Here is a 27,603-nt window from a genome sequence, read left to right as displayed (position 1 = left end):
CAAAAATTTGAAGATGCTTTGAAAAAAGTTTTGTAACGGTAGCTTGTTTTATAAGTTTTAAATTTTATTAATAAGCTATTTTATATAGTTTCTCCTTTCTTCTATCAAGTATATATACTTGATAAATTTTCAATTTTGATTTTCTCTGAAACGAAGCGTTATATGAAAATATTTTATTCTATAGTTTCTTCTTGTTTCTTCGTAAGGAATTATTCGACCAAACGCTGTATATACGATATATTTGTATTACTTATATTATTCTTATAAAAACTTTTGTAAAAATGAAAAAATTACAAAAGAAACTGGATTTTATAAAAATATTTCAATATGATTTATTGCAAAATAAGCCTTATTTTATATTTATGGAAATTTATTTCATTTCAACACACCTCTCCCTTTCTCATTTTTGTATGAAGCGGATCACCTTTAAGTCATTCTCCAGACGTTCCAGGCCCGAAAAACTTTAAGCCGACCCTGCACGAACCGATCATTATCAATGATTTATTGAGTATATCGATAATAATCTACGATGTACTCTGTTTCGATAAGTTTTTATATTTTCATTATTGCTTACGAGAAGTTTAATCTCATTGTAAATGTTCATCTCTTTCTAACAGCTCCTTTACTAATGTATTCAATCACACGATAAGATGTTCGATAAATTCGATATGAAGACGAAAAGTCAGCATTAGTTTAAGGTATTCCAGGCTGATTCTTCGATCGAGTAACGAAACAAACGATTCATAGATGACATTAATAATGAAATAGTTATCAAATCATTTGCTGATTAGTAGTGATTGTGAAGGAAGGAAGTTAAGAGGTATCGAAGAAGAAAAGAATCAAGCTCGGTGAAGTTAACATAATCTACGAGTGAAATCCGAAATTCACGCTTGAGTTTTGAATTATTCGCAATATGAGTCGAAACAGAATATTTGTTTTACTACTATTGTGTTATATGTTACAATTAACGCAATGTACAGATAAACACCACTGTGTATGGTACGGAAAGTGTGGTACCCGAAAAAATTTGCAGCTTGCGTGTGCGGTAAACCATACTGCAAAACCGATCAATAACCAATCAGCCTCGGAACTTCTCCGTGGAAAATGTCCACAATATTTCGAAAATATAGGTATTAGTTTCATTTTCATTTTCACTTTGAACATTACTTGTATCTTTACTTATTGCTTATTCGTTTCTCATGCATCAGATCTTGTATATATATATAATGTAGCTACATGTAAATGTTTTAGGTTCGAATGAACCAAAATTATGTTGCGACGCTGATAATATTGAAACGTTGGTTTCACAGCTGTCCATGGCCGAAACCATCTTTGGCCGATGTCCAACTTGTATAAAAAATGTATATAAATTACTATGCGATTTAAGTTGTAGTCCTGAACAAAGTAGATTTCTCCATGTCACAAAAATAAATGGAACGAAAGGCAAAGAATACGTCGAAGAGTTGGAAGTGAGTGAATCAGACGCGCTTTAATATCATTCTACGACATAACAAATTCGTTAAATGTAAAAAATTTAATTTTCGCATAAATGAATAAATTATATCCATTTTCAATCGTTTTAGGTTTATATCGATGAAAAATACATGAACGATACCTATGATTCCTGTAAGAATGTCGTGTATCCATCATCTGGAAATTTAGCTATGGATCTCGCTTGTGGAGTTCACGATGCTAGTAGATGCAATGCAAAATTGTAAGCAATTATAAAATGTAAACCATCCTACCGTAACTTTATATGAAACAATAGATATTTACGTAAATTTACGTAAGTTATCTACTTGCATACTTATACCAGAATTTCAAAGATGTATATTCGTAGATGGTACGAGTTTCAAGGTGATCCGGTTGCAAATGGTTTTATAGCCTTTCGAATGATTTTTATTACGGATAAACCGTATTGGAACGAACCTACGAAGACATGTGACGAACAGTATAATGTGAGTCTAAAGACGAATACACATTAAAACGATTCACATTGCGATTCACATATGTATCAACTGATACGCATTAAATACACATACAAAGGGTAGACCAATACACATATAATTAAATACATACATATGTCTATGTTTTAACGAGTACATAAACTGTTACTATAACTATAAAAAATGTCTTACATTTGCGTTCTTTTTTAACAGGGTTTATCGGCATGTAGTTGCGTTGACTGTCCAAGATCCTGTCCTTTCATCAAATTAGACAAAGACGACAATGCCTTCACTCTTTTTGGAATGAACGCCTATAGTATCATAATAGCAATTGTAATCGTTTTAATCTCCTTATTAACCATAGTTATATATCAATTAGTACAGAGGAGATTCCGTTCAGGTATTTGTAATATTTAATATAAGCAGCTTGCATAAGTGCTTATACATACTTGTATGCTATGTACATTGTAAATACATATGTACATAGCGTTAGATCAAACGTGATGCACAATTTATTAGACATTTGCGGCCACGTAAAAAGAACATGTTTTGAATGAAATTTATTAGTATCTAGCGTACAACAAATAACCATGATAAAAATGTTGAAAACGTTCTTTTCATAAATGTTTTTTTTTTAAATAAGGGTTTTACGATATCTACTAATCGCCAACGAATAATGTTAAAAAATCATCCTGCACATATCACGATAGGCATATGTAGTACTATGTAGTACAAGTACATATATAGCCATTTATGTGCATTAGTGAATATAAGCAAATTTATAACTATTCTATATTTGTTTGATATGTAGTGTAAGAGTATCAAATCATTCCAGAGAAAACACCCGACGATGAAGAAGAAGAAGAAATGGAAGATGAAGACGAAAAAAAATGGATTATTTGTAGAAGATATCATAAAATGTTTCATGTGTTTTTCACTATTTGGGGCAAAGGTACGTTTTTCTAATTACTTTATCTATTTATGTATTTATATAATTAGAATACGTGTGTTGTATTGGATATTAATCAAAGTACTCTATTATTAATCATAGTACTGAATTACGTTTATCACTATACGTTTATACATATATCTTTATATATTATATATATTCATATATCGTTAATGATTATCCTATTATCTTTACTGATGTAAATAATACGATTACACTAACCATACTTATGTTCGATAGCATTCGCAAAGTATCCATTCATCACGTTAGTTATCTTTTCGTACGTAATATTGGGATTAAGTTACGGAATAACGTATCTTTCTATAACAAGTAACCCGATAGAAATTTGGGCAGCACCTACTAGCAGAGCTAGACTTGAGAAAAATTACTTCGATTCTCATTTTCAACCGTTCTACAGAACTGAGCAGATTTACATTAAATCCGTGGGCCTTGATAAGGTAAAGTCGTTCAGTTATCCGAAATTTCGAACATAAACGTGGTAGGCATGTTAAGTTTTCGAATACGTAAGCGTATGTTTCAAATTATATTTAGATAATCCACAACACAACAAATGGTAATCTTGAATTCGGTCCTGTGTTCAACAAGGAGTTTTTGCTCGCTGTATATGATCTCCAAAAAGAAATATTGCAAGTAAGATAAGAGATAAAAAAAAAATGTCGAATGGAAGGAAAAAATACATATAATATGAACGAGACCGCGTTGATATTGAAATTTTCAGCTTGGACAAAACGACGGAGAAGGTTTGGAACATATCTGTTATGCTCCTGTTCAAAGCGATTTTTTTGGCCCCGTTACTATAGATCTTTGTACAGTGCAAAGTGTATGGGGATATTTTCAAAATGATCTCGCTTTGTTTAATAAGACAGATACATCGGATTTATATGAAGTAAATTATTTGGATCAATTGTACAAGTGTGCTCAGTAAGTAAGGAGTATTTATTGTACCTTGCTATTGTTATTACCAATTTCTTTCATCATATCTCTTTTGAAGAAATGCATACAATCCTGAATGTCTGGCACCGTACAAGGGGCCGGTTTTACCCGCGCTAGCTTTTGGAGGATTTCTTCGTGAGGACGAATTCAACTACGATGCGACAGATTACATCAAATCGACCGGATTGATTTTATCTTTTCTCGTAAAAAACTCACTAAACAAAACTGCACTTGATGCAGCTCGCAAATGGGAACAGCGGTAAAATTGATTCACAAAAACAGGATTGACACTTTTCCATCGAAATATTCAATCAATCATTCGACTTAATCTTTTAGATTCATTGACTTTATGAAAGAATGGGATGTGAAAAAGAGACCAGAATTTATGGATGTCGCCTATACTACGGAGAAATCAATTGAGGATGAATTGGAGCGATCGTCGAGAGCAGAAGCAGTAACAGTAATATTCAGTTACGTGTTGATGTTTCTTTACGTAGCTTTTGCCTTAAGCGAAATAAAATGTTCCGTTAAAAAGTATTTTGTAAGTTTTTCTCTTTGATATATATGCAGTTAATAATCACGTTCGTCTACATCCATATTTTCGCATTCGTTTTCCTTTTTCATGTTTCTGTCGTTTTAGGCAAACAGTAAAATAATATTAAGTATCGGCGGAGTTATCACCGTAATAGCGTCAGTAGCTTCTTCCCTTGGTATATTTGGCTATATCGGAGTACCCACGACACTACTCACGATCGAGGTAAATGAGTGGATATAAAGGAAATCGCAAATAACGGAATAGCTGCTTTTTTCATCTGCAATACATAGACGTTTCCTGTACAACACATAAATACTTATGTATTAGGAATATATATATATACATATATTATCTATATAAACAGGTAATTCCGTTTCTGGTACTAGCTGTGGGCGTAGATAATATTTTTATTTTGATTAATACGCATCAAAGAAATCCAAGATTTAGCGGAGAATCGGTGCCTAATCATATCGGCAGAATCATGGCCGAAGTTGGACCATCAATGTTACTCACTAGTATGTCTGAATGCTTCTGCTTCCTGATCGGTTAGTATCGATATTTTCGACGTTTAACGTTTATTCCCTATCAAACATTTAACTATTATTCTTACACTGAACATTTTCATTTGCAGGGGCATTATCGACAATGCCCGCGGTAAATACTTTTGCACTCTACGCATTTGTGTCTATCTTGATCAATTTTTTGCTGCAAATAACTGCGTTTGTTAGCCTTTTATCGTTGGACGAGAAACGATTCGAGGTAAATGATATTATATCTACATACATACGTACATACATACATATATACTTATTAAACTAATTTTTTAATTCTTTAATATTCTAGAATAAATTTTTGGATGTATTCTGTTGCATAAAAGTGGAAAAAAAGAATTTTATAGTCGGGGAAAACTTCAGTTTCGTACATACGATCTTCAAACGTTTTTACACGCCTTTTCTTATGAAAACGCCGATCAGAATAATCGTATTAATCGTATTCATCGGAGTACTAGTTACACACGTCATAGTATTGCCAGATATTAGTATCGGATTGGATCAAAAACTTTCGATGCCTGCAGATTCTTATGTTTTAAAATACTTTCAGGTAATGTCTTTATTGTATGGATTATATGTACCGTTATGCGATAATTTAATAGTAATGATAACTGTGTTGAAAATGGTGGTGATAGTGACCTCGTATATCATAACGCGACTGAATATTCGGAATTTTTCAGTTTATGGAAGACCTTTTATCAATGGGCCCACCTGTTTATTTCGTGGTAACTCCTGGACTTAATTACAGTAGGAAAACGGTACAAAATATAATTTGTGGTGGTCAAGGATGTAATAGCGATTCTCTATACACGCAAATTTATTCGGCTGCTAAGCAACCTCAAATGTTTGTATAATGCAATTCCATTGCATTCGAATTGCTCTTGATGATATGCATCCTCCACTCGGAACCTTGCTAATAGAATTATTCCTTGTTCAATCGTAGATCGTATTTGTCAAAAGCAGCTTCATCTTGGATAGACGATTATATGGATTGGTCACAAATTAGCGACTGCTGCAAATACTTTCAAAATAATCAATCCTTTTGTCCACACACGAACTGTAATTATCACAAGATTTCATATTTTTACGAACCGGTTATTATTTTATTACAACCAACATTTCTATTATAGATTCGTGTAAGGAGTGCAATATTTATATCGACGCGGACCATCGACCAGATCCGTACAGTTTCCGAAAATATATATCCTACTTTATACAAGATATTCCAGACCCAAGCTGCGCAAAATCTGGTCGTGCTGCATACTTTGATGTAAGGTTATTTCTATTCTATTATTTCTATTATTTTATTATATCTTTCTTCCCTGCGTCTCCTGTTCTTCTCCTCTTACATTTACAATTACATCTGATTTCTTATGTCCTACTAACATTCTGGCATCGTTATTTACATATTTCTAGGCAATAAATTATCATACAGACAAATACGGTTTAACGGATGTCAAGGATAGTTATTTTATGGGATATCATACCCCGTTAAAAAAGTCATCTGATTGGTACGAAGCATTGAGATTTGCTAGAACTGTCGCGGACAATATTACAACTATGATAAATAGTAAAAATCTAACCAACGAGAAGATAACTATATTTCCATACAGGTTTGTCTCTTTCATTTTTATTTACATTTATAGATCTTAAACTCAAATGCACCGCTTTATTTCAAATTTTTATAAATTTCCCAGATCATATACGTATAGACATATGTACCTACACAATTATCATCATTATACCATTATATCATTGTTATCGTTGCCGCTATTGTTAATGAAAAATTGTGCGTATAAAAAAATTTGATAAATTATTTCTTACAGCATATTCTACGTGTATTACGAGCAGTATCTCACAATCTGGAAAGAAACGCTATCGTCATTGGGTTTCTCTCTTTGTGTCATCTTCGTAGTGACTCTGATCCTAACAGAGATGTCGTTATTTTCGGCGATAATAGTAATACTGACAGTACTCATGATCATCGTAAATATAGGCGGTCTTATGTATTGGTGGCATATTCAATTAAACGCAGTTTCTCTCGTCAATTTAGTAGTGGTATGGTAACAAAATGTAATTGCATACTAACAACGAATCACACGAATCTATACTATTTATGTATATGTACATATTTGAATAATGTATAACAAAGCGTTGAAATCTGTAGAATTCTTATGAAGATCAACTATGATCACAGAGGACAAATACGTAAAAATAATTAAATATGTATGTACGTAGATTCTGACAAGTACATATACATATTTGTATATTTCGTTCTTCAGATGTTTTATTCGACGGAACACACATCCATTGTAACCAAAGCCTAAAGAAACATAGCAGCAATGAAAACCTATATTCGATTAAATTTCAACTTCTTACAGGCCGCTGGTATATCCGTAGAATTTTGCAGTCATATCATACATTCGTATTTAAAATCTTCGAAGACGACAAAAATTGATCGTGCGTCTGACGCACTTAACAACATGGGAAGCTCGGTATGTATAAATACTCTTTGTCTATCGATATTCTAATTAATATGTTTTCTTTCGTTTTGCTCCGTTGCAGGTATTCTCGGGAATCACATTAACGAAAATCGTAGGTATCATTATACTGGCGTTTTCGAAAACTCAAATCTTCCAAATATTTTTCTTTCGAATGTATTTGAGTATAGTAGTCTTTGGTGCTGCGCACGGCCTAATATTTTTACCGGTGCTACTAAGTTTCATAGGTAGGGGAAATAAAGTTGCACATCGTGCAACTCTTTTAAATCTATATCGTATACATTTTGTATTATAAAATACATAAAGTAGTTGAACATACACAACTGTAATGCCGATACATTATTTTTGTGAGTATATAACAATTATGAATCAATTTTAGGTCCATCAAGAACGTTAACAAAGTAGCAGGGAATAAAAACAAAAATGGAGGATATATAAATAGTATGACATTCAACAAATGCTAACAACGTGTAAAATGTACAAAGGGTTCTCGTCCATGAATTATTATTACATTTTAAAAGCGCGAAAACAAATTAATCTTCCACTTAGTTTTGAAACACATTAAAATCATATATACAATAGAATATATATTAAATTATTATTTCTAAAAATATATTTCTATCGAATAAAAATAATTAATAATATCACGTATCTGTCTAAATATTAGAGAAGCTGTACATATTACATCTCAACATCGAATCATTTTAATCTCCATGGAAGAAATGCCGGTCCTACACTGCAAATTGTTGAATATCGGACAGAAGATTAGACAGAAAAAATAAAATAATTTTCATTCTTTAGCTATTGTTTCCCGATAACATTTTTTAAATTTCGATGTGTAATGTCTCATTTTAGATATTTTTAGTTATAATGTTTGCATCTCATTATGTGTTTATATTTTATGTTATTAAGAAATGGTGTCCTTTTTATAAATTTGAAACAACCAATAATTATAATGTATAAAAAATGAGATATCAAAAATTGTATTTAAAATTTTATAACAATTTCATATTAAATTTTATTTATTTCTCAAAATCAAGTATTTTATTTAGTGAGAAGTACAAGTTACATTTCAAGATAGAGAAAAATGAAGAAAGTGATTCTTTTCTTTCTTCGGGTCTCTTTCTCCTAACACTCTTTTCTATGCTCCATTATCAAGAACTGCACTTAGGTTAGACCACGTGGATCAGGCTCTGCCCAATCAGGGATTTTCCCGCCAATTCCACTTCAATGGTTCTCGAACCATAACGATGCTTTCATTCCGCCATTGTACCCGAAATGCACGTGTATGACTGTACATGTATGACGCGAAGAAGTATGATATATGTACAGAGTCCAAGTAAAGAAAATGATTGCCAAAATACAATTTATAATTTTTTTTAAAGTTAAAACACGAGTCGATTAATTATAAAATTAAGTATAAGATTAATTATAAGATTTTTAGAAAATAGGAACTATTAATGTATAAATATTATCCTTTAATAATTAATTCAGAGTTTTTCGATAGGTATTTGTGTTTTTCTCCTTGCCATCATTATATATAAATATATGTATAAATGTGTCTGACTTCATGTAAATGATTTCGAATTTTATTCTTAATTTACACATTCATATCCATTTTGGAATTTTATTTCAATTTGGATTTGAATTAACCGCCATATCACTGTTGTCGGCGTCATCACATCATAGACATCTATTGTCAAATAAAGATAGTTTCAGTAATAAAAGAAATCTAAGTAATCATACACCATTTTGTAACATTCGGAATAAAGTTTTCGAATTAAAGTTATTCGCAATGTCGAAAGCAAAGGTATCTGCAGAATGGAAAAAACGCGTAAAATCGGAATACATGCGTTTGAGACAAATGAAACGCTATAAACGGGCAGACGAGGTAAAAATTGCTTGGAATCAAAACCGTAAAATTATGTCCGGTTAGTATACTCTTTATTTCTCACTGTCGTTAAAGCAAATCTTGTCTTGAATTTTTACTACTTCTTAGATCTTTTAATAGTTGAACAAAAACGATGGGCAGACGGAAAAGCAATGTGGCTTGCAATGCAAGATATACCACCACATGTATCCTGTATGAAAAAGGCAGAAGTAACCAGTTCTGACAATGATGTACAATCATGTCCTGTTAAGATCATTAATGCAGTCACTCCTATACCAACCATGTATACATGGGCTCCAATACAACAGAATTTTATGGTTGAAGATGAAACAGTGTTGCATAACATACCTTATATGGGAGATGAAATTTTAGATCAAGATGGTACATTTATCGAAGAGTTAATAAAAAATTATGATGGAAAAGTATGCGCGATATAATGAGAATAAAAGCTATCTTTGTTAAAATGAAATAATGATTTATCATTATGGAAAGTAAGTTTAATCGATTGATTCTAGGTACATGGAGACAGAGAATCGGGCTTTATGGATGATTCAATTTTTGTGGATTTAGTAAATGCTTTAGTACAGTATGAAAAAGAGGACAGGGACAGAGAACAAGTAAAGAAAGGAAAAGAAAAAGAAGATGATAAAGATAAAGATAAGAAGGATATTCTTATTAAAACAGAAATTAAAACAGAAAAATTATTGGAAGAAGGTAGAACTGATAAAAGTCCATTTCCATCTATGCATATATTTAATGTAAGCGATATATATAGAAATTAATTTTACCTTATTATTTATAACATTTATAGTATCATTATATTAATTCTTTAGGCAATATCTAGTATGTTCCCTGACAAAGGTAGGCCAGAAGAATTAAAAGAAAAATATATAGAATTAACGGAAAGATCGGATCCCAATATCTTACCTCCAGAATGTACACCGAATATTGATGGAGTGAATGCAAAGAGTGTACCTAGAGAACAAACAATGCATTCTTTCCATACGTTATTTTGCAGAAGATGCTTCAAATACGACTGTTTCCTCCATCGTGAGTATAAAAATAAGACATAAATGTTTCACTCTTCTTAAATTGGTTATATCATTTAATTATAAAGATCAGTATTGAGATACAACCTAATGGCTATACACCATGCTGTATCCCTGCCTTAAATTGATCATCTGTTAATTACAATCATTTATGATTCCTGATTTATTGTAGCAGCCAGGGGAGCGTCGCCGTCAGGTAAAGAATAACACTGCATACAAACGATCATATTTGAACAAATGCTTCTTTCTCTTTTTACTTTCATCTTCTCTTTCTTTCTCCCATTTCTTTCTTCTTCATTCTTTATTCGGTTTATTTTTTTCGTTTAGCATGGAGAAGCCATCAAGGATACATCTGCAATCATATTTCGTTGGTCGTTCAACGCTGTGAACACATACAAAATTCTACATCGTCTGTGATACTTTCCTTTAGAAATAGTTACACACTGAATTTACATTGTTACTTATAGGACTTCAAGTCTGTCATCCAGGACCAAATTTGCAAAAACGAAAGGGACCTGATTTGAAACCTTTTGCTGAACCTTGCGGAACAGAATGTTACATGCATTTGGTAAAAACAAGAATGACAATAACAATAACAAGAAAAGCAGGCAACTAAAACGCGAATTTTGTTTCATAGGAAGGCATGAAAGAAAAACTTGCTGCACAAGCGGCAGATATAAAAGACGAGGAAAGCGATGAGAAACGCGGTGGACCCAGAAAGGTACGGAAACAAGCAAGCGTAGATTCCGGAAACGAAGCAAGTAGTGAAGATAGCAATGATAGCAATAAGTATAGTCAGGCAGGTGGTTGTCAAGGTAATATACAGAATAACTGATTTTTTCTAAATAAGCTACGTAGTATCTACATTGATTCATGTTATCGTATCGCTGTTATAGATTTTAAACAAAACGTTAATAAAGAAACAAAATCCGAAGAATTGATGGAAGATCAAGCTCAACCGGAAAATCAAACTCCATTTACTCTTCTGGGTCTCGACAAACGAATAAAGACAGAAAGCGAACCTTCGTGGACAGGTTCAGAACAAAGTTTGTTTCGAGCTCTTCATAAAGCTTTCCCTGGTAATCCGTGCGCATTAGCACAAATAATGCTGACTAAAACATGTCAGGAAGTATATCAGTTCGCACAAAAAGAAGCGTCAGATATTCCAGCAGTCGAAAATTTGAAGGACTTTACGCCACCACGAAAGAAAAAAAAGAAACACCGTCTTTGGTCAATGCATTGTAGAAAAATACAGCTAAAAAAGGATTCTGGTGAATATTCTAAAATAAATAATATTACTTTCTATAAATTCGTAATTTACGTTATATTTTTGTTTTCAAGGTGCCAATCATGTTCATAATTTTGCTCCATGTGATCACCCGGGAAGACAGTGCGATAATTCGTGTCCATGTATACAAGCTCAGAATTTTTGTGAGAAGTTTTGCCAATGCAGTAGCGAATGTCAGAATCGTTTCCCAGGATGTAGATGTAAAGCTCAATGTAATACAAAACAGTGCCCCTGTTACCTAGCCGTTAGGGAATGTGATCCAGACCTATGCCAAACATGTGGTGCAGATCAGTTTCATATTACTAAAATATCATGCAAAAACGTTAGCGTTCAACGTGGTCTCCGTATGTATATACATATATACTCTTTATATTTTTGAAATCATAATATTAACTTTCACTTCATATAAAGCATAATGTAATTTCAGACAAACATCTTTTAATGGCACCATCTGATGTGGCTGGCTGGGGAATATTTCTTAAGGAATCTGCAGCAAAGAATGAATTTATATCGGAATATTGTGGTGAAATTATAAGTCAAGATGAAGCTGACAGACGAGGCAAAGTGTATGATAAGTACATGTGTAGTTTCCTCTTTAACCTTAATAACGGTAAGAAAAATAGTAACAAGTCTTATAGTTTCCTACCAATGTTTGAAAAACAATCAAATTTTTATTAATTTTGCCGTTTTAACATTTAGACTTTGTTGTGGATGCTACTCGAAAGGGCAATAAAATAAGATTCGCGAATCATTCAATAAATCCTAATTGCTATGCAAAAGTAATGATGGTAAATGGCGACCATAGGATAGGTATTTTTGCAAAAAGAGCTATTCAGCCTGGCGAGGAATTATTTTTTGATTACAGGTAAAATTGCTAACATTATTATGTATCACATTATTTTCGCATTATATTTATATATTTTTTCTTCTACAGATATGGACCAACGGAGCAATTAAAATTCGTGGGCATTGAACGTGAAATGGAATTTTTATAATGTAAAATAAAATTCATTATACAGTAAGATAAAGATAAAGATAAGATAAAGATAAAGAAAAAAAGAAATAATAATACAGTTTTTGTTACAAAACAAATGAAAGCAAAAAAGAGAAATATAATCAATAGATTTCCATTCTTAAGATTACGACATATGTTTATGTCTTTTTAATCAATAAATTATACATGTATTTTGGAAAATACCGACTTAATGTCTATAACATTGTTCATGGTCCTTTATCTAATTCAGTTTTATGTCTAAATCGAAAGTGGTTAAATTAAATATTACTTTTTCGTTTCGCAAACAAGAATTAATAGTAATGAAAGTTATAGTATGTGCAAATACTTAATATAAATCTGACTAGATAAACGGTGTTAATTTAAAACAACATATAATGGAAAAGCTCTGTGATAAACTTGTTTGATAAACAATTGAGCTATTAATAGCGATCTTCGTATTTTCAAGATAGTAATCGCTATGAATAGTTTGTATACATATCTGTCGGAATGTCATTATAATCATTAAATCTTGTACTTACAACAAAGTGTCGTTCCAGAGTGAATTATAATTGAATTTCATTAACATAATTAAATATGCTAATGTTAAAAATGTTGCTTGTATCGATCGGATAATCTGTTTATTACTTTTGTTTCTCTTTCTCTCTTTCCTTCTTCCGCTTCTTCTTCTCCTTCTTCCTACTTCTCCTTCTCCCCACCATCGCGGTAAGGGATCCAAAAGTGCAAGAACTACGAATAGGTTGCAGTGTATGATAGTTATATTTTTTCCTTGCGATCCACTTACACTTTAACACTTTCTGATTGTACAATTATCGGAGCAACGCTCAAAAATCGTTTTGTGTGATTGATCGATTAAAAATTGAAAGAAGTGGGAAATATTGAATATTCAATGACTGAGAAAATTAAGCAGTCGAAAGAATTAAAACACGAAACAGAAACGGAGTATTTTACCAGTGTTATGCCAGCAGAAGGTAACGATCTAAGCTTACATGATGTCATGTTCAATAGAGGCGAATACAAGTAGAAAACTAGATACATATACAAATAGTTCTTTACTGAGATAAAAATGTGCATGTACTGACATTAATGATGTTCGTCCCATCAACCTACATTCATATATTTATATATTCATAAAAATAAAGTAGAATAAAAGAAACCGAACCTGTTAATGCATCATAAAACAATAGAAAAAGATTTGCGATTTAAGATAGATATATATTTTGCTCGAACCGTACGTGAACTATACTTTTAATAACATTTATTGTTGAGCTATTCGCGAACATGATTCTTTGCGAGGGTAACATTACGCATGACTAACAATAAAGAAAAAAGTCAACTAAATTTCCGTTGAGTTACATAGATCGGAAATAGCTCGTACTGGCAATCAGCCAACTCTTAAAGCTAGAGGCATATTGAGAGAAAGAACCGTGAATTTGTTAAATGTTCTGTTTTTCTTTCTTATTGAGTAATTTTTGTCGATTTGGTTTGTTTTAAATGAAATGATGATTGAAAATTGTAAGATCGTAAAAAATGTAACGAGGAGAGGGATTAGATATCTTACACCTCTTACATCGCTTAGCAGCGCGTACTTGCATACATACATACCACTTGCTCGCATTATGTATGTATTATACCTATTATATATGTTCGTGCGTGCATGCAATACTATATACACGCATGCGATACTATTGCTCTCGATTCTCGATGCTTATAGAGATGCTTTTAATGCGAGTTAGAGATTTTTCAATTGCCTAACTTTCTTGGATGTTACTATTTCTCGACCTTAGTAGTAATAGTAGTTAATATATGCAATATATGGACATATTGTAGCAAAATCAGAGAAACATGTAGCAAAAGAAGCCGACATTGAGGATTTAAAACAACTGCGAAGCAAATACGAGGGGAAATTAACAGCCTCCCTCTATGCTGGCACTCTCCTCGTTGCTGTCGTTGCCTTGATTCCCGCTCTAGGAATTCTCTGCGTTCCTAACTATCAGGTAAATTTAATGTGCCCCTACGATACATTAAAATAGCGCTAAACCGTTAGTTTCGTAACTTAACTGAGTACTCTTTTTATCGCTCATAAACTATTTAGCGTAACAAAGGGAAATAAATATGTATACGCGAGTACATACGTAAAATACATAGTTATTGTATATTTAGTTTACAATACTTCGTTACTATATACCCATAAGTAATCGTATGTATACATATTATGTATCCAAAGTCTAAAATAGAAAGAAAAAACTGAAAATTATTCTTAGCCCACTCGTTTCGTTTTGTTACAGGATTTAACTGAAGCGACTGTCCCTATATCGACTTTGGCCATATTATTATTCTCTTCATTAAGTTTACTACTAATAACGCAACTACCGTCCACCTTAGCATCCGCTAAAACTAGACTTCTCATTGGCTTTATTGCGTCTGCTACTTTAGGTGTTGGAATTATAATCGTGCGTGCTTCGGTACCCTTGTTTATCGCAGTTCACGCAATGATCGCTGTACTACCAAGAGGTAGTCGACAAACACCAACGATTCTTGCAATTACGCTAATTGTTGTTCATTTAGGCATCCGATTCGTGTTTCTCGATCACTCGAGCTACTATCAAATAGTCGAGGTATGGCGGTATACCTGTTTGCCTGTTTAAACTAGCATATCCTCTACTACTACTACTACTTTATTTTTTGTATCTTCGTTTACTTTGTTTTCATATTCGGGTCTTATTACTTATTTGATCATTTTTCTTGCCATTTAATTTAGACATGCAGCGAGATCGTCTTTCTGTTTGCTGCGGTTTTGTCGGGTTCGTATTATAGCATCCTAACTACAAAGGCGCACAATAAAACGTTTTCTAGAACAAAAACAGTCATCGAATCCAGAATAAAGTTAGAATGTGAAAGAGAACAACAAGAACAGTTATTGTTGAGTGTTATTCCGGCTTATATTGCAGCTGAGGTAAGCTTTGCATTTTCCTCTGATAAAACGTTACCATTGTTGATTACCCGTTCGAGTATATTGGACATTGTTAAATAAAATTGAGACAGGTGAAAAGAAGCATTATGTTGAAAATGGCAGATGCGTGTCAAGAGGCTCGTAAACATACGCAAACTAGATTCCATGAAATGTACGTGCAACGATATAACAATGTTAGGTAAGCTAAAGGATGGAACCAAATACTACTTTCATTAATACCAGTATTAGTGTTAGTCAAACGTAAAATAGGTGGGAAGAATAATGATATCTCTTTCAGTATTTTATATGCGGACATTGTTAATTTTACGCCGCTCTCAGAACAATTGTCAGCCTCGAATTTGGTAAAGATATTGAACGAACTATTCGGAAGATTCGATCAAATCGCTCAGGTAAAGTGGCGATCATTTTTTATTGGATCGTCTTCTATTATTCAGTATCGCACAAAATGAGTCTGCTGCCTTACTGAAATATCGTAACTTAAATTCGCAACCTGATAATGTTTAAGTAAAATAAACACAAACTCCCATTTTTAGGAAAATCAATGCATGAGAATCAAAATCCTGGGTGACTGTTACTACTGCGTTTCAGGATTACCCATTTCTCGACCCAATCATGCGTACAATTGCGTGACTATGGGATTACAAATGATAGATGCCATCAGGTAGAAGAAAGGATAAGCTGGTCTCTCTCTGCAATGTTAGAATGATACAAACATAACCGACCGTTCCTCTTCTTAGATTCGTTCGCGAAGCAACGGGATTCAATGTGGATATGCGAATAGGAATACACACCGGAAACGTGCTATGCGGTGTACTTGGTTTACGAAAATGGCAATTTGACGTTTGGAGTGATGATGTTACACTGGCAAACCATATGGAGAGCGGCGGTTTACCGGGGTAATTTATTCTAGTTATCATATACTTCGTTTGTTGGAACGAGGGAAAATGCCTTTACCTTCGAATAGCTTTCCTTTTTTCAAGGAGAGTGCATATAACTAAAGCTACCCTGCTTCATCTTGGAAATCACTTCGAAGTGGAACCTGGTAATGGAGGGTCGCGAGAGAGCTATCTTGCCCAGCATAATATTGAAACTTTTTTGATAGTGCCACCAAAGGTGAGATCAAATCCTCTTCTTCCATCGGTATCATTATCAATAAACTTTTTAATCACAATTGGAATTTTGGATTGGAATTTTCCATTGATAAACATTGTGATACAAAAATTAATGCTCTGTGCATAGGATTTAAATTAATTTCAATAAATTAAATTAAACTAAAAATTAAGGTAAAAATGTCGTGTATGTATCAAAATCGGTAAAACAATGGAGTATTGAGAAAAAATAATTATTCAGTTGCCATCGATTACTGCGGTAGAATATTCAATTACAATCTGATTGATTGATTTTATTTTAATAATGATATTTCGAACATTGGTTCGAGTTATTGAATTTCTTGACCAAATCTGATTCATAATGATTTATTTTGTATTACGGTAGAAAGCCAACCAAGAAAATCACACGGATGATGAACGCGAACGCAGTGCTGTCTCCATACCGTCCAGGTGAACACGGCACATCGTTCAGTTTCGATATTTCGGTCTATTCACGTATGGAAACTGTGTCAATGCTGTAACAATGCCACCTTCCCGCGTTTAAATTTGGCTTTAAATGTAATTATAATTCTCTAACCCGAATGAAATTAGTGCACTGTCAATAGATAGCTAATGTCGTAACAGAATCGTTCATTTTTAGCTTTTAAAATGATGATCACATTCTTCTTCTTCATACCTTCTGTATTAACCACTAATGAGTAATGTTTAACTGAGTTCAAAAGACTAAGAAAGTATCATTTGTTTACGTCTTCTTTTGATATTACGATAATTGTCACTCAAAAAATAAAAAAAGAAACAGAGAAAGGAAAACGGAAGAAAAGAAGAAAACGACCTATAAATACACATTTAAAATAATTTCCATCTCTATATTTGAGCAGATCAAGACCAAGCAGTAAAATGACAAAATATGTTGAAAGTTGGGGTGCTGATAAACCTTTTGCCAACGTTGTAGAAGCTACGCTTGCCAAGAATATTGGCCTAACGGTAAGCAAATAACTGATTGTCATTCAATTTATTGTTTTTCATTAGTTAGTAATTAGTTAGTAATCTAAAGAAGGAAGATTAGTCCTTTCTTGTATCAATACAATGAGATATGATTAAATCAAGAATTTAAACTATAGGAATTAACGCATTATGTGTCTCTTTGTCTCTTATAGAGCATCGCTATGATTGAATCGAATCTTTTCGTAAATAGTAATTCTAATTGTTTTCTCGATATAAGGTGAGTTTATCTTTTTCTTTATTTCTCGTTTTTATAAATATCATGCATGATATTCATACATACATACATACATATATGCCATAAATTAAGCATCACTACATATATACATATCCAATGTTCAATATTAATATGCTTGTTCATCACAATAGAAACTGGTGTCAGAGCAACGAAGGCATGTCATCCTTCACTTATCGATTTTATGATCAAAACCAAGAACTTCAATACCGCCAACAGATTGACGAACAATATCCGTGGTATCTCCTCGCTTCAACTATTATTTATGCTATGATCTTCGCTATTCAAATTATGTATTTACCGAGGTAAGCACCTACTAACCGACTAATTTATTATTCGATTTTCCTCGTACTGGTAAAAGAATTTATATAATTAAAAAAATACAAAAAACGCGCGACGTACTTGGAATGTCTGAGCTTGATTTAGGATGTATGTTGATTCATTGCTGTATAAAATGTTCACGGCAACCCTCCCATCTGACTTTGGCGCGTTTTATTCTAATAAAAGTGCTCATTGTTCCTAAATTATTCCTCGGAACTTAAATACCGAGATAACACGTCTTCGGCTATTAAGCGTGCAAAAAAATAAAAATTTTGAAAGAATTGATACTTGTTACTCTTAATATGCTTTGATACTGCATCCAGACTGACAGACTGTTCACAAACAGCTGCATATTTTTCGCCGATAATGTGGTCGCTCTAGCAAAAAACGAATCCTATTTGCTCGCGAACAATGGCTTATAATTGCTCTTAAGCAGCCTGAATACAACATGAGATCTCTATTTAAAAGTAGTCTTCCTTTGTGATTGTGTTATAAACTTTGTCAAGGAGGACTTGACACATTCTTTCGCTTGTTCCGTTCCGGGATGAAACAAATACATATATACAAGTCGACAATAAGTACCATAAAGGATGATTCTCCCATTAGTTGGCTCAAGAGAAATGTCATCGATTATATACATACATCCTATATTGTAGCAATATCGCTGTAGTAATTTAGACGATCGGAAATGCATATGTACGTATCTTCTCTATGTCATTGGCGGTTACCATACCAAAAACCACCACGTGTGTATATACCTGTAAAAGGAAAATAAGAGTATACTTACTGTGTACCGGGAAAATTTTCAGTTACTTTTCTCGAAAAACAAATCCTTATACAAAAAGATTTTATTCTTCGTTTTCAATTTATTTTTTCGCTATGAGTTTCGGTAATTGTATCGCGATTCCGGACACGCCCTGTATAGATCGTTACACATAGAAATTTTTATTACAGGAGCATCACAGTTTACAGTTGTTTTCTGCCTGTTTTATCATGTTTATCCATTTTTTCCATATTATGTTGGTCAAATATTAAAACCAAAATCGATGGTAACAATATACGAAGTTGGTTATCTTTGAACAGGGAAGTGAGAATAACAGTATACTTAATTACGGTCGTTTTAACGATCACGTCATGCGTTCTTAGTATATTGTTGAACGATATCGAGCAGGCAAACAAATACGATGTCATCGTACCAGTACGTATCAATATTAATATTATTTATCATAATTAATTATCAATATTAATATGTACTAATTAATATGTACTATGTAATAATACATAAATATGTACATGAAAAAAGTTAACATTAACACTCTATTTTACGATTAGACTAACTAGGTGTATTAACTTCCCATTGTAATAGTTCTTGATTAAATAACATAAAAATTCGAGATTAATACCAACTATGTATACAGATACAGTACAAAAAAGCGTTATTTTATTCAGGAGGGATATTTTCTTCTTCCTTTTTCAGTTATATATATATACTGCGGTGATGTCCTTCATCGTAGGTTGGACACATTTACGTGTTGATTTTTTGCTAAAATTCTGTACAATGTTTCTCTCTCTAACAACAATCGTATTTGTGTTTTCGCAAGCACCAATCGCACGATTGTATAATGCGATCGAGGCCGTCGAGTAAGTAGAAATAATTATACTATTCAAAAAATTATATAAAAAATATTGAAATTTCAATGTCGGTGTTTATTTATTTATGTGTATACACATGTGTATGTATACGACAAATTGTAATGTTTATACCTATATACCTGACTTATTTCGCAGACATTATCGCATTCATTATTTATTCACAATTTGTTATTTACTTGCACTTGTATGCCTCGTGCTGCACATTTTGGATAGACAAATTGAATATACTTCGAGAACTGATTTTCTATGGCAAAATAAACTGAAAATAGAACAGGATGAGGTAGAAACTATGAGAGGTATTAACAAGATTCTCCTGGAAAACATACTGCCTGCTCATGTAGCAGAGCATTTTTTAACGAACGTCAGAGCAACTCAGGTAAACATTTAACATCTCGCTATTTAAACAGCAACAACAGTAAACGAGTAAGATGTTTCTCAGGCTGTATGTTCTCAAGATGTATGTTTCTCAAGCTTAGAAATTTTCCCATAGGATCTTTACCATGAAAGATACAGCAGTATTGCCGTAATGTTCGCATCCATTCCAAATTATAAGGAATTCTATGATGAAACCGACATAAATAAACAAGGATTGGAATGTCTGAGGCTTCTAAATGAAATTATATGTGATTTTGACAAATTGTTGCTTAAACCAAAATTTTCTGGAATCGAAAAAATTAAAACTATCGGTAGCACTTATATGTTGGCTTCTGGTCTTAGTCCAGGGAAAGAAGATATCGATGAAAAGGTAAAAATGCACATCGATCATATGTGTTACAGATATACATATTGTTCAATCGTTTCGCGGGGAGACGCGTTTGTGGTGTAACGTGCCAACGAGAGTCGTAAATTATCGTTACGATACGATAATCGACGCCACGAATCAGCTGAAACGGCATTTCAGTTAAGATAATAGGGGTAGTTGAAATGATTATAATACTGAGCTAACAGACTTACAATATTACAGGGTTACAATAGTACAATATGAACGATATTTTTCGAAATTTCAATTAAACAATTGCACAAAATTAGATATTTTCTACTTTCAGGAACTTTCAAAACAAGATCATAATATAATCATTCTCGTTGAATTTGCTCTTGCTTTGATGACAATTCTCGATCAAATCAACAAGGAATCTTTTCAAAGATTTAAATTAAGAATGGGTAAGTTTCCTTCAAAAATACAAATACGAACCTATATTGTGTGCATGTAACGTTAATCTGTCAGAAGTATACAAAGAAAGAGATTTAATAAATAATTTATTGTGAAATAAACAAGAAAATATTGAAGAAATCACTGGTTGCTGATCTTTATGGATTTATTTATTGTATTTTCGAGCTATCGCGGGGAGACGCGGTCGCGAGAATACGCGTCAACGGGAGTCGTAAATTCCCGTTACGATTGTAATAATCCACACCACGAATAGTTCGATCTCCTTATTTCGGTTAGGATAATAGGGATGGTTGTTGTAGTATAACACTGTGATTCATAGAGTTATAAAAATATATATTTCCAACACTTTGTACAATCACACAAATTAGTAATGCCGTTGATTAAGATACAGCTAACGAAGAAAAGGATTATTCTTAGATGAGAGAATCCGTGTATATGTTGACTTTGACTGTTCGTTGATTATGAGAACCAATATAGTGACTCTCCTGATGGCGTAGAAGCAGTAGAAGTAGGAGCAGTCGGAGCAGTAGGAACAGCCGGAATTGTAGGAACTCTCGGACCTGTAGGCACTGTGAGAGGTATAGGGACTCTAGGAACTCGAGGCACTGTGGAAGCCGAAGGAACTATAGGAACTCTAGGCACTGTGAGAGCCGAAGGAACTCTAGGAACTCTAGGCACCGTGAGAGCTGAAGGAACTCTGTAGTTCATTCTGATCTGATTACGGAGGAAAGCTCGGTATGGGTGTCCCATTTGAAGAACGCGGATTCGTTGCTCACATTTTTAGTTAGGAAAGTGAGGGCAATGATCCGCAATGCGGATTGGCTATGACCAATATTCGGAATGTTTTTTTTTTTTTTTTTGTTAGAATATTTACAATCAATTCTCGTTGAGAATTTTCAGTAACTTCATTTGGCGTGATACAATGACATGGTTTATAATAGTTTATATTGTTGGTTCTAGTAGGATCTAAGGATTTAATCTAAAGGGTATTTTCTTTTTAGTCTGCGGATCTGGTCCGTCGTGTCAAGTAGTTGGGTGACTAATGGGTTGTGGTGGTTGTTGACTCTTGCGTTATATCTGCTTCTGGACTTGTATATTTCATCTTTGACTGTGGATATCTTGAGGTCGCAGTGGATTGTTTCGTTGGTAACATACCAGGGTGCATTTATTAGGGATCTTAGCGTTTTCGATTGGAAGCGTTGGAGTATTTCAATGTTGGAATTACTCGCTGTTCCCCATAGTTGGATTCCGTAGGTCCAGACAGGTTTTATTACGGTCTTATAGAGCATAATTTTGTTCTGCGTGCTTAGGTTGGAGCGACGGCCAATGAGCCATTAAAATTTTTTGAGTTTGTCTCTGAGTTGCTTCGATCTGTCTATGAATAATGGGAAATGAAGATGGAAGGAAAAAGCCTCCTACCAACGTGGTTCCTGGAGAATTGTTTATGGGAAAAACCAGCTTTTCCATTAGGCAACGATTTCGTTCTTCCCATTAGGTAAACTGCTTTCTCCGTAATTTGAAAGAACGTACAATAGACCTAAGGACTTCTTAGGTGCCAGTTATAAACCGAAAATACTTGCAGGATTAAAGCTTTCTGCAAACGAATAAGACTCGGTTTATGGTAGAGCTTTAGGTTTGAGGGTTGAGGTTGAGCGTTAGGTTGAGGGTTTCTCTAACGGTGCTTGGGCCTTGACGGTCAGACAATGAAGAACGTCGTGCGGACCTTTTCACGCGATGTAACATTTATTATGATTTAAACAGAAACGATGGTTATTTAACGTGAACTTAATGCAGCAATATGATATAACTAAGACAACTAAATTGATAATTCGCAACTCAATTCACAACTTGCTTTATATACCACAGTTTTGGTATTCCTAGCACGCACATGTGTTCCACAGACGTGGATGACCCATGGTCAAGTACACCTTTTAATTACCCAATGTCATAAAGGAGCACGAATATATGGCCCATAGGGATTCCCATTGTTCCGGGACCGTTAACACTTTTATTCTTTTCTACCTGTAGTTCATCGGAATTTTCCCCAGAGTTTTTCTCCGATACTACAATATAATAGAAGGGGAGGACGACATTTAATAAATACAAAAATATAGTACATTTTTCAAGAAGCTTACCTCGAGGGAGAAAGGAGGAAAAAACTTATTATTAAGGAGGAAAAAACTATTAGTATACATGTATAATCTAGTTGGTTCTATAAGAAAATTTCTTTCGTTATAGGTTTAAATCATGGACCTGTGATAGCAGGGGTGATCGGAGCACAAAAACCTCAATACGATATTTGGGGAAATACCGTAAACGTAGCATCAAGAATGGATAGTTGCGGAGAAATGGGAAAGCTTCAAGTTACTGAAGATACAGCCAAAATTCTAATCGCTGCTGGTTATGAATTGACGTGTCGAGGCCCTACTTATGTCAAAGGAAAAGGAACTTTAATAACATATTTCGTAAAAACACCATTCGACGACAAAGATGAAGCTTAATTTAGGAATGTTTGACTTAGGTCGGACAAAATGTAAAGATGCAACTGAAACGGAAAATGCAATAAAAGAAAAGAGATAGAGGAACAGTCACTTTGTCCATTTTAAAAGCCGAACCAAAAAAAGTAAAAGTATAACCTAAGTTTATACTTGTTACTTAGTAATGTCATTAGTGAATAAATTATGAATACACGTGATAAAATTATGAATTATTTAATGTTATACTGTTATATAAACAAACAATTATATGTTTATATATATTCACACATAAGCAAATACATATTATGTATATATAATTGAAGTGTTAATCAAAATCGATAGGATCAGAAAAAAGAAAAAGAGAAAGGAAGGAAAGAAGTAAACGATTTCGTTAATTAATTTTTTAAGGACAGATTATGCGTAACAGTGTCCTTGATTTCGCAAACACCATTCAGGTTGTAAGGTCTCAGCGGAGATTCCTCTTTTTACGAATCGTTCTCGATGTCTCAGCATTCTATATTCAGCATGAATCCAAGTTGAATTGGGCTCTGCCCACAATCTCTCAGCAAATGCTGCGGATCTAGGCCAAATTTTCGTATCAGTTGTCGCGCTATCGGCTTGTTCCGTCCAAAGAGCTGTTTCACCTCCTGTTACAACACAAAGGTACGCCTATACTATATATGTATATAATTGTTGTGTGACACCACTATGGCTAAATTTTTCTCTTTAATAAGCCGCTTACTTCTTAAATGTACAAAAGAAGCCCAATCGGATATTGCAGGTATAACAATATAATTTTTGCATTTCAAAGCAAAAAGAAATATTTACCTAATATAAGATGTTTTTTATTCTCGAGATGTTGCAATTTGATCATTTTCAGAGGAGAGTTGTCATAAACGACCTGCCATCCTTTGTAAGGAGAACACCAATTATTACCCTCGCCTATCCAAGCTGAGAAACTAAAAGAAAAAACATAAGCAAAATAGAAAGTGGAGGATGCCAAAGTCTAATATTAAATTGTTAATTACGAGTATATTAATAATTTATAATACTACTAATAATATAATAACTTGAAAATATTTATTTACCTACCCACAATCTAGATAGAGCGCGTCATAATTAGAAATAATTAATTTAAAATTATTTCGTAACAATCTACCAATACTAAGATCATCTTTGGTTGTCCATACTTGAATGATATACTTCTTAGGATCCAAATATTTCATATTTTGTTCGTTGGTTAAACCACTAGTCCACAAAATGATAGGTATCTCCTTTCCATCGTTGGCGATTTCCAGCTTGTCCATTGCCTTTTTTTGAAAATAATCCCAAAGCATGTAAAAACTTGATTCTGATAGATCCCAATTTTTTACAGTTTGCATCCAGTTTCTAATAGAGGCTGAAGAATTCCAACAGTTTATATTCACTTCATCTCCTCCCATATGAAACAGGTCTGGTTGAAAATCCCGTATCATGTCTTTATATATTCCTTCGAGAATTTCGTATACTTTCTCATTAATCGGATTCAATTGACCGCAAGGTGGCTCGACGCAGTAATTTCTCCAGAATTCTGCTTTGAAACAAACAACTGTATCATTTCCAATCTGAAAGCGATAGAATCGTCAGAATTTCATTTGCTTTTCATTCTTCATCTGCTTCTTGTTCTTTTATTTTAACTCTGCTTTTAATTCCTTTTTTTTCTTTTTCGTTAAAGCGCATAAAATAAAAGACAGTAAAGAAATTCAATTACCCATTGCCACCCTTCTCCCACGTGGGCGGGAGCATCAAATTCCGGTAATACTCTAACACCGCGAATAAGACCGTATTCAACAATTTCCTTCACATCTTCTTGATTGTAAATCTTGTCAGCTGAATAAGAGCCAAATTTTGAAAATTCCGGCCATGTTTTGCTAACATAAGGAAAACTTTGAGAATCGATAATGTGCCAATGCAACGTATTTAATTTGGACATGCTCATGCCATCGATCGTTCGCAATATCGTTGCCTTGTCAATGAAATTTCGGCTAGTATCCAATAACACACCACGGTAAGGATACACAGGGCCATCAACAATCACCATTTCATTCGGAATTTGAATCTGATTCCGTAAATCGTCGAAAACGATCAATTGACTCAATGTTTCCAGAGCATGTCGTACACCGAAATATGATTTCGCTATAATCGTTACTTCCAATAGCTATATATTATAAAATAAGAAAAAGAAAAAAAAACAAGAGTAATTATGTATTTTATATTACATATATATTTGAGTATTTATTTAGGAGGATATATAAATTATTTTGTTAAGTATAAAATTATGTTAATAATTCAAGTTCGTCGACAAACAAAATCGAAAACCTGTTCCAAAGTACCGAACTATTTTCACGTATAAAGCCGTAAATATGTATTAGTAATATGTTATGGAAATAACGTTCTCGATACGATCTTTCCTTCTCTGATTATCTCACCTTATCCTCCTCCTACTATACTACAGTACTAATTTTTATTGTTTTTTAAATTCCTCTTTCTCTTTCTGTTATTAATTACAAACGTATGAAATATATATAAATTATACCGAACGACGAATAAAGCTTTTTGTGAAAGGATTACCACGCGCTCACCGTTTTATCCGTTTGTGTTACAGTTAAATTGTAGCTTTCGTCCGTGTGCAAGGTCAATTTAATGTTGTTATCTTCGAGATAACCCTTGCATTGAATAAGCATGCCCACCCCGCCACCATTTGCTAATTTGCCGCCAATATTCTTTACAGTATTTTTTAATAAAAGTATATTCCTTTCAAGAAGATATTCAATTTGTGTCCCAGTTTGTACATCGCCTAATAAAATCTTATCTGGATTGAGCTGAACCATATTCTTGCTCAAAGACAGGTGACCAGTTGGTTTTGGCCACAGAGAACTGGATGCACTACAAAACAGTTCGCATACTTCCAACGAAATGGGTTCAGTTACATCCTTTGTGATTAACTCCTTCTTACAGAGACCACCCTCGCACTTATAATGCCATAGTGAACTGTGATCAAAATTAATCGATTTCTTCTTTTCTCCTTCTTCATAATTATATAACTTTAACATTTTTCTTTTCAGAAAAAAATTATTAGAATACAATTTCTACCATTAACTGATAAACCAAATAGATAAAATAAAGCATTTTTCTTTTCAGAAAAAAATCAGAATACTGCTTTCGCCATTAACTGATAAACCAAATAAATAAAATAAAATAAAAATGAAGATATGTATTATATATCTATTCATGTGTAAAAATATACATGTATAACAAAGATTAACAATTGTTATAACGTTAATTTATTAATAACTTTTAAACTATAATATTTAGAAAATTTACGATTTACGATTCAAGATAATAGTGCATTTTTTCGTGTTCAATTTCATTTAATTTTCTGTTTAATATCACCTATGATGTAAATGAATAAAGTGCCACGTACGCGTAAGTATCTACCTGCTGCTTTCACTATACAAGTTAAAATGGAACAAATCTCTCTTTCTCTTACCGCCTGTGAATTTTCAAGGAAAACTGTTTGCATTGAATTATAATCGTTCAACTTTTATACGCTGATTCTACGCGTCTCCTTATTTTATTTTTTTATAAATTGTTTAAAAATTATTTATAAATTTTATCTAAAAAATAGAAAGAATTACTTACCTATATTCTCCAATATTATCACTCGTGTTAACTCCAATAATAAATACGATAAGTAACAAAGTAAGCATATGAATACTTCGCATGTTTCATCCGTGCATAGATACGTCTTTCGAATGACTGAATACTGCGGATATCTCTTCATTCGAATGATTTTATTCGCTTAGCGACATGGATCAAATTCATTTTGATTGGATAAAGAATCACGAAGTGGGGTAACGACATCACTGTTTAATAAATTTGAATTTTAACGAATTCGATGAAAAATGTTTCGTTTTTATACCATTCAAGTTAATTACTGATAATA

At 33.2% G+C, this 27,603-nt stretch overlaps 4 protein-coding genes and 1 long non-coding RNA gene across 12 annotated transcripts; 3 read left to right on the top strand and 2 right to left on the bottom strand.

The window, feature by feature from the left end:
- Positions 1-407: 407 nt before the first annotated feature.
- Positions 408-8,236, top strand: LOC100647503 (NPC intracellular cholesterol transporter 1 homolog 1b). Of its 3 annotated transcripts, XM_012311427.3 has the most exons (23): positions 459-1,130; positions 1,252-1,469; positions 1,584-1,714; positions 1,841-1,958; positions 2,160-2,346; positions 2,782-2,898; positions 3,136-3,353; positions 3,448-3,546; positions 3,635-3,837; positions 3,908-4,108; positions 4,186-4,390; positions 4,490-4,606; positions 4,749-4,929; positions 5,016-5,143; positions 5,228-5,485; positions 5,616-5,779; positions 5,879-5,994; positions 6,066-6,205; positions 6,352-6,548; positions 6,762-6,993; positions 7,317-7,430; positions 7,501-7,663; positions 7,816-8,236. In XM_012311427.3, the coding sequence occupies exons 1-23, from the start codon at positions 914-916 to the stop codon at positions 7,839-7,841; spliced, it is 3,750 nt and encodes a 1,249-aa protein (XP_012166817.3). In that variant the 5' UTR covers positions 459-913; the 3' UTR covers positions 7,842-8,236. The 3 variants fall into 3 exon arrangements, 2 of the variants coding, with proteins under 2 accessions (XP_048264790.1, XP_012166817.3); XR_007225185.1 differs by lacking the exon at positions 7,816-8,236 and having other exon boundaries at positions 408-1,130; positions 6,762-7,008; positions 7,501-7,527; XM_048408833.1 differs by lacking the exon at positions 7,816-8,236 and having other exon boundaries at positions 408-1,130; positions 6,762-7,008; positions 7,317-7,514.
- A 917-nt stretch (positions 8,237-9,153) lies between these two features.
- On the top strand, positions 9,154-12,859 carry LOC100647736 (histone-lysine N-methyltransferase E(z)). 4 transcript variants are annotated; one of them, XM_048408829.1, is made up of 12 exons: positions 9,154-9,367; positions 9,448-9,749; positions 9,843-10,085; positions 10,161-10,377; positions 10,549-10,572; positions 10,844-10,944; positions 11,014-11,191; positions 11,273-11,647; positions 11,718-12,008; positions 12,092-12,274; positions 12,364-12,529; positions 12,599-12,859. In XM_048408829.1, exons 1-12 carry the CDS (start codon positions 9,232-9,234, stop codon positions 12,657-12,659), a joined length of 2,277 nt encoding a protein of 758 aa, XP_048264786.1. In that variant the 5' UTR covers positions 9,154-9,231; the 3' UTR covers positions 12,660-12,859. The 4 variants fall into 4 exon arrangements, with proteins under 4 accessions (XP_048264786.1, XP_048264785.1, XP_048264784.1 ...); XM_048408828.1 differs by having other exon boundaries at positions 9,436-9,749; positions 10,552-10,572; XM_048408827.1 differs by having other exon boundaries at positions 9,436-9,749.
- LOC125385664 lies at positions 10,223-13,336 on the bottom strand. Its single transcript, XR_007225184.1, has 2 exons — positions 13,198-13,336; positions 10,223-10,728 (listed from the first exon to the last, which is right to left on the bottom strand). It is a non-coding gene; the product is annotated as an uncharacterized LOC125385664 (long non-coding RNA).
- Positions 13,337-13,508: 172 nt separating this feature from the next.
- LOC100647623 (adenylate cyclase type 2) lies at positions 13,509-24,687 on the top strand. 3 transcript variants are annotated; one of them, XM_003397351.4, is made up of 20 exons: positions 13,509-13,647; positions 14,507-14,673; positions 14,965-15,294; positions 15,438-15,632; positions 15,722-15,828; positions 15,928-16,039; positions 16,184-16,311; positions 16,388-16,546; positions 16,631-16,763; positions 17,145-17,209; positions 17,638-17,743; positions 17,917-17,981; positions 18,131-18,301; positions 19,272-19,515; positions 19,795-19,958; positions 20,106-20,346; positions 20,461-20,715; positions 21,017-21,131; positions 23,380-24,281; positions 24,499-24,687. In XM_003397351.4, the coding sequence occupies exons 1-19, from the start codon at positions 13,566-13,568 to the stop codon at positions 23,640-23,642; spliced, it is 3,102 nt and encodes a 1,033-aa protein (XP_003397399.2). In that variant the 5' UTR covers positions 13,509-13,565; the 3' UTR covers positions 23,643-24,281; positions 24,499-24,687. The 3 variants fall into 3 exon arrangements, with proteins under 3 accessions (XP_003397399.2, XP_048264782.1, XP_048264783.1); XM_048408825.1 differs by having other exon boundaries at positions 23,380-24,399; XM_048408826.1 differs by lacking the exon at positions 14,507-14,673 and having other exon boundaries at positions 13,522-13,647; positions 23,380-24,399.
- Positions 23,852-27,457, bottom strand: LOC100647854 (chitooligosaccharidolytic beta-N-acetylglucosaminidase). Its single transcript, XM_003397353.4, has 6 exons — positions 27,300-27,457; positions 26,240-26,648; positions 25,369-25,815; positions 24,711-25,222; positions 24,447-24,577; positions 23,852-24,265 (listed from the first exon to the last, which is right to left on the bottom strand). Exons 1-6 carry the CDS (start codon positions 27,380-27,382, stop codon positions 24,033-24,035), a joined length of 1,815 nt encoding a protein of 604 aa, XP_003397401.1. The 5' UTR covers positions 27,383-27,457; the 3' UTR covers positions 23,852-24,032.
- Positions 27,458-27,603: the final 146 nt, after the last annotated feature.

Source organism: Bombus terrestris, chromosome 9, assembly GCF_910591885.1.
Source record: "Bombus terrestris chromosome 9, iyBomTerr1.2, whole genome shotgun sequence".
NCBI classification, from domain to species: Eukaryota; Metazoa; Arthropoda; class Insecta; order Hymenoptera; family Apidae; genus Bombus; species Bombus terrestris.
Note: the sequence above shows the minus strand (reverse complement) of the source record. Positions and strands in the feature narration are given on the sequence as shown.